Genomic DNA, 11437 nt, shown 5'->3' with positions numbered 1-11437 from the left:
ACCAGTACGTGCACGGTGCATCTAAAAATCATAACATCCACAATTTAAATTATAAAACAAATTTCACATTTTTCATAAACATAGCGGGCATAATCCATCCGCTTGAACCGGGAAATTCTCCACAATTTCCTTATAATTAATACCATAAATCCCATGATTTTCAAATCCACCAACTCCCAAATCCATCAATTCAAATATCCACATTTTTTCCAAGCATAAATAATTTCTCAAAATATCATAATCAAATCCCATAATATTTTATGGGCATATTTCATAAAAATTGAAATCACCAACATAACCAAATATTTTCCTTGAAATATTTGAAAATCAAATCGTACCCAATTTACCATTAAAACCACACCAATTTCAAAATCCTCAAATCCATAAAATAATTTCACATGGCATACTTTTATAAAATGCACATTTTCTTAAATCCAATAAATTCATAAATAATTCTACAATAAATCCAATAAATATTTGGCACATAGAAATTAAATTCCAAATATTTAATTCACACATAATATATTCATCAATTAAATTCCCCAAATTAATTTGAAGGTGGGTCACTCACCTTGTGCACGTATCTCAATCAAGATCCTCCGCAGGATCGACTCCGCTACTTGCACGTGCACCTAAAACATCCACAGTACCAAAACCACAAATATTAATATTTTATTCGGGTAATCCCCAAATGGGTACCCGGGGAGCGAACACCAAACGATAACTAAAATTTACGAATTATATACCGAATCGAAGCTCGAGTGATGCTAATCACAGATCCGGTCTTAATTTCCGATGATCGTACCCGACGGGGTCGGAATTTTATCGGGAAGCTTTTCGGGTTTCGGCTCCGCAATTCTCCCAAACCGTCGCGAATTGGTGGAAACGGAAGTCGGATTTGGGTTCAGGAGGTCAAACACTGCGGACTGGAGCTGGCCGGAATTTTCGGGGTACTCGCCGGAACAGTAATTTCCGGCGGGCCGCCACGTCACCGGCAACCGTCGCCGGAACAGTAATTTCCGACGGTGGCCGTTTGCTGTGAAATTTTGCAGATTTGTAGATCGTGAGGAGAGCAATCCAACGGGACCGACGGTGAGCAAAACGGAGGTCGGACGGCGGAGAAATCACCGTTTGAAGATTTTCGACCCCTCGCCGGAAAACGCTCCGATCCCGGCGCGTCGGTGGTCCGATGGTCGTGATTTTTGGTGGGTAGGCCGGACTTGAGGAGAGGATCAAGGCTGTCAGGCGCGTGTGGCCGGAAAATGGCCGGAACAGTGCCGATTCGCGGTGGCCGGCGGTGGAGGGGAAAAATCGCCGCCAAACTTCGGACGTCCGATCCGGGCGCGTCCGGCGGCCGTTCGCCGTGAAATTTGGAGGTTTTGCCGGAAATGAGGTGGGCAATCTGGCTGGCCGGCGCGTGTACAGTAACTAGGCCGGAAAAACGTGAAAATGGCCGGCGGCCGGCGGGTCCTCTTTCTCTCTTTCTCTCTCCTCTCTCTCTTTCTCTCTCTTCTCTCTCTTTCTCTCTCTTCCCCGAGAGTTTTTCAAAATTAAAACCCTGCGTGACACTGTTCATGCCACGTGGACCACTCAGAAGCTGACACGTGGCATTTCACTGTTCACGACCCAAAAACATTAAAATAATACGGTATCCGGTAAACTTCAAACGTCCATAACTTTTTAACCGGATGTCCGATTTAAGCGTGCCGCTAGTCTATGAACTCGTATCGAGGAGTACTTTACAACCATACAAGAGTCAACTCACAATTACATCACAAGAAAAAGTCAACTCCCGGCACCTTTTAGACAGTTTACACTTCAACTTGTTTTGCCCATAACTTTCAAACCGTAGCTCCGTTTTCGACGTGCTACTAGTCTACGAACTCAGGGCGTCATGCACTTCGCCACGGTACCCTGGTCAACTCGAAATTCCCACCGAGTCAAAAAGTCAACTTTGACCCCTTCGGTCAACGGTCAACGGTCAACCTCGGTCAACGTGCACGGATTCCGGTGCGATTCGGGACGGGGTGTTACAGCCAACATTCCTTTAGCTTGGATAACATTGCAACTGTATTGGATGTTAAAAAGAAGTTGAAGTCAAGACATGAGGTACTTTTCTACCGCCTCTATAAACTATAATTTCTTGTCATACTAATTGGAATACATACCGTTGAATGTCCCTGCACAGACAAGATCATGTCTCCTCCACTTTATTTCAGAGTCTTGAAAGTTCTCTAAATGAAGAAACATGCATAGGCATGCAAATTCTTGTGGTAATTTGCTACTTAAAGATCTTCGGCAACATGGGGAATCCATTACCCCTGTTCCTTGAAGTTTTTTGTCTACTTGGATTCAGGAGGTTATACATAAGTTTCAGGTTAGGATAATAACTAATGGACACTAGGCTCATGTGGAATATTAGTAAGAAGGTTTTGACAATAATGCTTCCCCTTCATGGTTTACCTGATCGAGAGAAGTGAATGTGTTTTCTGCCTAGAAAAGCATAAATTATAAAATATAAAACATTTCCTATTCTATAGGAAGGAGAATTTATCACATACTTAATGAATTTAAGTTACATAGGTGTCCTATTATTGAATACACTATAATGGATGTGGTTTTCTTGCAATTCACACCAGAGAAATTTGTCGAAACTATGAAGTTGATGGAGCATCGTTATGGAGCCAATGACTTTGTGACTAGCAAATATAGTAGCTTCCTTTCCCCATGCACATACTACCTCACTGGAGTTGACACCAAGTATTGAAGATTCTATGACAAGAAGGAAGGGGATAACACCTCACACTGTGAGAATGGTGTAGTTGCCAATGGTCACTAATATTGGACACATCATAACATATAATGAAAGTCTCATTTTATGTAAACAGTTTTGGCTATTGGCATGAAATATTTCAGATTGTGATCAAAACATGAAAAGCATGCATAAAATTTTACACACGTTAAATGTCCATGGTTGGTAAGCTTAATGTGACAACTACAAAGTATCCTTAATTTCCATTTCTTTATAATTATTTTGATTGACTATCAAATATATAGCCAGATATTTCCTTCTCAAAGTAAGCTGGTCCAGTTATATATGTCAATTATCTTCTAAATCTTAAATTTTATACAAAGAATAGGACGAAACCCACCCACAAAAAATTCTCTTCAATATTAATTCATTGTTCATTGCTAATAAAATCATTTTTACTAAAAATTTGAATCTGTATTTCTTTTGAATTGATTCACCAGCCATGTCAAAGGGAAAAATAAACAAGTATTTGACTCGCATTGCAAAAGTTGAACTTTGTGTTATAGTAAACTCTGCCTCAGTGATGATCAAAGGAAATATGAACATGGTGGCCACCCCATGTAAGGAGAAGACATTTTTACATAATTATATTGTTAGCTTTTAATGGTTTCCTAAAATAATCCTAAAATAATTTGTGCTTGCATGTCTACCATTTGAGCTAGCTTTTATCCATTTGGGATTGTTTCTCAAAGCAAATTATTAATCAATAGCTATGTTTCAGTGGTGTTCTATATAACATAATTTCATTTTCTATCTTGGTTAATTAACATATATATGGCAACTAGAATGAAAAAACAAAAAATTACCAAACATAAAAACACCAGCAGATAACAGAGGACAGAGGTAAAATCAAAATGAATCAATCAAAATGAAGAAGTGGAAGGAAGCAACAACAACTAGCTAACTCACACTCACTCGGCTAGGCAATCACGGCGGCTCCTCTTCGAAATGGCTGGATCCTGAATAGTGGCTGGAACGGTGGGTTGGGAAGAGTGGAGGTAAGCTGGAAGAGGAATGTAGGTTAGGAGGAGAAGAGGATATTTTGGAAATGGTGGTGTGAGCTGGTGAGAGCTGCTGCGTTTTGGAATTTGGCAAAAGCAGGTGTGAGCGGGAATACAAGAAAGGAGAGAGCGGGAAGGGAAGCTTTGGGCAAAAATCCACACGTGAGAAAGCTTTAATCTGGTCCGTTCGTGACAGATGAGCAAATTCAAAGCCTCTCAATTTCAGCATGTTTTTTGTCCTAATCTATTGTATACGGCCGGTCCTTATTATAGCCAGACACTATATATATATATATATATCATGATATTGATTAATCAAGGAATAATACTTTTAACAATAACACATACTTGGAACAAAACATATCGAAATATAAGTTTTTTATTAAAGAAAAAAAAAAACAGAGAAAAGACACATGAATTGTATTTAAGTTCAATTAACAATTTTTTTCTTTCTTGATAAGACCTTTTTGTTTGCTCTTCATATATTATATTATTTAATTTAACTTATAAAAAATGATAATATTTTATATTACTTGTTTATATATAATTAGATAATTTTATTCAATAAATTATTTAAGAAAAATATATATCTCGGCCCCTCTCGTTGGTCATTTTCTGGCTTGTCCTGAATAAAAGTGATGTAAATGTGAAATCTATACATTTATTTGGTAAATTAAATGAAAAAAATATTATTAATTATTTATACCAATATTAAAATCAGGGGAAAAAAAATTTAAGGTGCATTCTCAAGTTTTCAAGTTGAAGGGAAGGAAGAAAATGGGGCATTGTCAAAAAGTTCGAAAAGTTTACAAAAGTTTAAAAATGGATGGTTGATAATTTGTAAGGTAAATATTTATATTTTTGAATCAAAAGTTTATAAAAGTTTAGATTTTTAAAAGTCAATGAACATCATTGGCAAATTTAATACTCTTTATTTTAATTAACTTTTAAAAAAATTTAATTGAATACACCATAATGTTTATAAACATTTTAAAAGTCATCAAATATCTTTAATTTTTATAAAGTCCTTAATTTCCCAAAACTCTATAAAAGTATAAATTGAATACATTTAAACGTTGTGCTACTAGTTTTTTTTTTCCACCGATAGCTTTGTCACATAATAGATCATAAACAGATCAACGAATGCTGAATGATCAGGTCTGTTTGTGCAGGTATGACGATGTCTCTACTAGGGAAATGAGCATAAAAGATATTAGATTATTTTAAAAATTGTATTAATATAATTTCTTTTCATTAAAAGATAAGATTTTTAATCTTTTTACCAATCTCAAAAAAAAAAATAATAATAATAATAATAACAATCTTAGAATTAAATATTAATGTTGAGGGAAATTACAAAATATTTTTATTCATGTTTTATTTTATCCGCTGGAACAATTTTAAAGTAAGCTCTTCACATTTATGTCTTTGAAATTATGGATTGGAATTTTTCAAAAACAATATATATATATATATATTATAATACTTTAAAAAATAAATTAAAAAGTTAATTGGAAAATATTGTAATACCAACAAAAAATAAATAAATTGAAAAGTTAATAAATACCAATATAAAACGATCGGTAATACTTTGCATGTTGAACATGATAATTGAACAAAATAATAATAATCTCATAATTACATATTAATGTCAAGGAAAATTACAAAATATTTTTATTCATGTTTTAATTTATCTGCTGAAACAATTTTAAAGTAAGAGCATCTCAAATAGTTCTTTTTATTAGAGTTTATGTGGTATTGATTTTAAAAAGTGTTCATACTTATATGACATTCTCTCTATTTTATAAATAATATTTTAAACAATTTCTTTTCAATTGGTTTTATTTAAAATATCCTAAAATGCTAATGTGTAATTTTTTATTTTGAAATTATATGTAATTAAAAAAATTAAAAGTCTATGCAGGATCTATTTTTCTTTTAACAAAAGTCAATAAAAAAAAATAAAATACTAATTCAACCTATCTAACAGAGCTTTTAGACGTAGATAGTGTCATTCACAACTTTTATTTCTTTTGTTACCACATTAACTTGATAAAACTAATACACAGAACCATTGAAAATTATTTTTTAAAACTTTATTCATTTATCTTATGTGGAAAAAAAAATTTAAATGGACATAATCAATATATAGAGTCATTGGAAATGCTGTAAGTCCTTCACATTCATATCTTTGAGGTTGTAGATTAGATTTTTTTAAAAAACAATATCTATATTATAATATTTAAAAAAATAAATTCAAAAGTTAATTGAAAAATATTGTAATACCTACAAATAATAATAATAATAATTGTAATAATAATAATCTCATAATTACATATTAATGTCAAGGAAAATTACAAAATATTTTTATTCATGTTTTAATTTATCGGCCGAAACAATTTTAAAGTAAGCCCTTCATTTCATATCTTTGATGTTGTAGATTGGAATTTTTTTTTTAAAACAATATATATATATATATATATTATAATATTTAAAAGAATAAATTAAAAAGTTAATTGGAAAATATTGTAATATCGACAAAAGAATAGTAAATTGAAAAGTTAACAATTACCAATATATAACAATTGGTAATACTAATTGGACATTATATGCAAGATTTTCTTCTTCTTCTTTTCTTTTTTTTTTTTTTTTTTTTTTTTTTTTTTGTTGTATTGTCTCCTATGCCATCCATCCAATTACTTGAACCTCCATTATCTTTATCTTTGGAATGGATAATGACGCTCGCCAACCAAACAAGTTTTTCTTTATATTCAATGTGTTTCCAACAATAAGTGATATGATTTTGATAGCACTAAGGATAGATATCCCATATTTTTTTTTCTAGCCACTTACAAATCTACATTCATATATCCTATATCTTCATTGAACCGACTGATAAATGTACATAATTGTATTTATCGTAGCAGAATGTGATCCTTAGAAATTCTAATAGCCCTAGAAGCATGAGATTTACAAACGATCCATTATCAATCACTCCCCTTCATACTATAGACCTTAGCGTCTATGGAGAGTGGTCGATAATGATAAAAACATGGTACATGTTTGAATATCTTTGGCCTAACCCAGATGCTAGGGTGACAAAGAAACTTTTGAACAGCTTTGTCCTCACAAGGCTTTCAACAATATGTTTCACCCAAAATAAAAAAGAAAAAAAAAGAAAAAGCCTTCAACAATGGGCCCTAGTTCCTTAGTCATGACCATGTCATTATGACGACTGAGGATTTCTTCACAACGTAAGGCGTGAAGAAATGACAAAGAAAAACGTGGTTTTGGTCATGGTATTATTTTTATTAATGAAGTTCACAAGCAAGAGGCGTTTGTTGGTGTTATTTTTTGTTTTTTAAATAGAAAGATATGAACTGTATTAAACTGAAATAGAAAGATACAGCCCAAAAAATAAAAAAATAAAAATAATAAAAATAAAAGAGGGTTCTGGTTATAATTTTTGTGTATAAAATATTTACTGATCCAATCTTATTAGTTATTATATTTTTAAAAAATAATTCAATCCAAATATATTGGATTAACATAATAAATCCGGATTTTATTGAATCAGATGGATCCATCATGTTGTTCTTTTTTTAAAAAAAGAAAAAAAATTTAAATGAACAACACAAAAGTCTTTGATTAATTGTTTTTTGAACAATTATATTGGATTAATATACTTTTTCAGTTATTTTCTTTTTTGACCAAATTTTGTTTTGTTTTCATCTTCTGTTATATATTTTTTTTAATTTCAAAAAAGCTATTTAAAAATTTTACGACCAAAGAACTTTTTCCCCCATTTTTGTAATTCATCGCAATAAGATCTTATCTAAAAATAAAATGAATCATATTTTTTAAACTATGTACATATACAGCATATACCAAACAAACAATATAACCAATAATTCCACGAACAAATACATTCGAGGACCTATCTCAACAAAATTAAAAGTTGCTGTGTGAATTTCTTTACATTTACTCATAAATACGTTAGGTTTGCTATTGTTAGTTGAGTTGTCAGTTCTGTACCCTCTAATTCACACTCTAGCTGACTGTCAACCTTTCATAATCCTCTATTTTTTTCTTTTCTTTTCAAACCTAAATCTTAATAATTCTTTTAAATATAATTTCTATTTCTAATTATTTTTTATTTCAGAATATAGAAAAACAGTGAGTTACATGAGTTTTTTTTTTTTTTTTCCCCCTTGTTATAAATAAAAACCAGTTCTCATAAATCTGTCCTCACTATATTCCAATATATTAGTTTCTCAAAATTTGAGAATTATTAAAAACAAAAAATAAAATAAAAATGGTCAAAAAAATGCCAGCTCAGCGACTACATATCATATATTACCATCTTTGTACGTGTATTTATATATTGTCGGTGATGCTCAATTTTGATGGGATCCATGTGCTTTGGCTACTCTCCTACTCCCTCCAAGTCAAAACTCAAAGAGACACCTAATCATTTCTTTCTCTTTTTCTAATTTTGTGAAAAGTTGTGCGAGAAGCATATGACACTCCTCCTTAATAGAATATATTATATGCACCGACAGTTTTCTAAATAACATATATAATAACATGAAATTGTATAATTCATGCTTCGAATACACTCCCTTCTGCTATAGAAGAAGAAAAAAATAAATAAATAAATAAATAAATGCAATCTTCCTTGGAAAATACTATCACCCACATTTTTGGGGACCGGGGGGCATGGATCTAAATTAATCTATGTACGAATTTTGAAGCAGGTTGAACTCGGATATTCTGTTTTATTATTCTTTCTTTCTTTCTTTCTTTCTTTTTTTGGGGGAAAATTACCAAATATTCACATTCTAAACTAGAAAAAAATAAAAATAAAAAGACCCAATATCCTGGTAAGGGTAACACCTTTCATCTTTGGTATTATACCACTTTTTGCAATTTGGATCAAACTATAAAACTGCTAACATTGCCCTTAATTATTGTCAGATTTTAAAGTTCAAAAAATATTATTGTATGAGAAAGAGAATGTGGTCTAACCTGTAATTATATAAAAGTACGCAGCTTATTATGTATATCAGGACACTTTTATCTTAGGAACATACTGACGTGGCCATCCCTAAGGCTGCCATTTGTTTAACAACTTTATTAAATTTAATTTATTAATTGATGTGTCACTTTTTCATTTGCCACATCTGCAGGTTGATAAGTTGAGAGGACATTCTTATAAAACACAACTCGAGCAGGATTGCTCCTTTACAAATATAAAATTTCTAGATTTAATTTATTAATTGACATGTTCACATTTTTCGTATGATACATAACTCTTTTTTCCTTTTTATTTATCAAAAAAAAAAAAAAGAAAAAAAAAAACTCTTTTCCTTTTTTGTTTTTTTGAAATAACATAAGGTTAAACACATATTTAACATTGACACATGTCATAAGAGAAAAAACAGGAACTTTAATTTGACTGTGAAAAGTGGAAATATAACAGCCTCATCATGTGGTTTCCAGGCTAACCAGCTTTTGTTCATGATATTAGATCCTTGCTGGCCAATGATTGGCAATATTACTTTCTAGTCTGTCTTCACCGACACTCCAAATATGAATAGTGTACGGAAAATTAAGTTTGACCCTTTGCCCAAATCTGGACGTAAACCCATTAACACAATTCCATGAAAGAGTTTTGTATCCAAGAGAGAGAGAGAGAGAAAGTCACATCCACATGAGTGGTATGAGCTTGTCTAGCTTTACTTCTGTACATTCAAAAAATAAAAAAATAAAACCTTGCCAATCGAACAACGTTTTCGATCCACCAATTTGAATTGATTTTATAACTCATTTGTATATATGGTCGAATAGTTGGCCAAGTTTGTAAGAGAGTGGTAGATTTTCACACTTACAAAACCAAGATCTCTTAGGAAGGTAAAGAACAGAAGCTTATATTACATTACAAACGTACATAATTTAAAGCTTGTACAAATACAAATAATTAGATCCTGCTGAAAATAATAATAATAATAATAGGAACAAGAATATGTACTGCTAATGCTGTCAATCTGATATGTGCTGATGAAACATTTCCTGCAATTTCCCATTGTCTTGGAAAAAAGAAGCTTGAATTCATTGACAAGTTTGTACTGTTTTGAGGCAATTTACTTGAAAATATTATTAGCTGGAGAACTTTTCCCAGCAAAAAATAGGATGATATAATCTCGAATTTCTCGACCACCAAACAGTTGTCTAATTCCACAAACAAACCCACATGATATAGAACAATCTGTCTAATTTCCATTACTTCATTGATATATCTTTCACAGAATGAAGATTGACAAATAACAAAATAACAAAAAATTAAAATAATAGTAATAGTAATAAAAAACCCAAACAATATAGTCTCTCATATGTCTTCGATCTGAATCTTTAACCTTATATATTTTTTTCCCATCAAAGCTCAGATAACTTTCTCAGTTGCACTGAACCAAGTGGATTTTCCTTCCATCATCGAAATTCTTGGAATAATTGAAAGACTCATACCTACAAGTTTGAGGAAGATCAACACGGTCCGAACGCACAAACCTCCTCAACTCCGACCTCACTTTGTAGAAAACATGTCTCCAGCTTCCTCTGTTGTGGGACCCAAGAAGCTTAGTCTCTTCCTCATTCATTTCCAGATCCTGAGCGAAAATGGGTTTTCTGGATAGGATCCAAGACCATCCCCAATCCCACCATTTCCTTATGGAACTCCCTGCATATTCCCCCATTGATGACACAGACTTGGATCTTCGAAATGCCCATGAAGCAACAGGGGAAGAAGAAGAAGAAATTGGCTGGATTTTGAGGGAAAGAGAGGAAAGTCTCCTCCGGATTCCTTGGTTTTGATCTTCACTAGGGTCTTGTTTAGATTGTGAAACTGGTAGTGATCCATTGGGGTTTGTAAGTGCGGGCATGGTGGGCAAGAAACTTCGCTTTTGAAAGCTCTGAACAATGGAGCTCATGGTGGTGGAATTTTTTTTTTTTTTGAAAAAAAAAAAAAAGAGGAAATGTGGGTTATGGGATTTTCTTTGTTGAGAGTCTTTGTTTTTGTTTTAAACAAAGAAGAAGGAAGGGTTAAGGAGAACAAGAAAAATGGTGGAGTGGGAAGAAGGGAAGGAGGTGGTGAAATGTTATGTTCACAGCTATATCACAGGCTGTTCTTATTCGTTTTTGTGGGATGTTTGATTGGTGAGAAAATAGTTGTGTGGGTCTCCATGTGGGGTCCATCATATATAGTCTAATTCCTTGTTCTTTCGCTCTTTTTTTAGTGGAGGAGCTTTCTCTCGAGACATTGTACAGATAGTTTGAGAAATTATACATATATCTCGTCAAAATATAGCTTTGTGACTTTTTTATTTTTATTTTTTTAAATATAATAAACTTTGTATCAATTAATGTGGTGTTCGATGAGTATAATACTAGAAAAATGTTAATAAAGGTAGATCCAATGTCTTTGAAGTGGCAATATATGATTGCTTCATTTATTAAATTTAGGTTTCTATTGGGTTTTATTTTTACAGTTGGTTTTCATAGCCTTTTTACTACTTAATTCTTATCCATAATATTTGAAGGGATATGAATTTCTATCTCTTTTTTCTCT

At 32.3% G+C, this 11437-nt stretch overlaps 1 protein-coding gene across 1 annotated transcript; it reads right to left on the bottom strand.

Moving 5' to 3' along the window:
• Nucleotides 1–9691: 9691 nt before the first annotated feature.
• On the bottom strand, nucleotides 9692–10980 carry LOC107423373 (uncharacterized). The gene has a single exon (XM_016032920.4). It carries the CDS (start codon nucleotides 10797–10799, stop codon nucleotides 10269–10271), a length of 531 nt encoding a protein of 176 aa, XP_015888406.2. The 5' UTR covers nucleotides 10800–10980; the 3' UTR covers nucleotides 9692–10268.
• Nucleotides 10981–11437: the final 457 nt, after the last annotated feature.

This window comes from Ziziphus jujuba, chromosome 9, assembly GCF_031755915.1.
Source record: "Ziziphus jujuba cultivar Dongzao chromosome 9, ASM3175591v1".
NCBI classification, from domain to species: domain Eukaryota; kingdom Viridiplantae; phylum Streptophyta; class Magnoliopsida; order Rosales; family Rhamnaceae; genus Ziziphus; species Ziziphus jujuba.
Note: the sequence above shows the minus strand (reverse complement) of the source record. Positions and strands in the feature narration are given on the sequence as shown.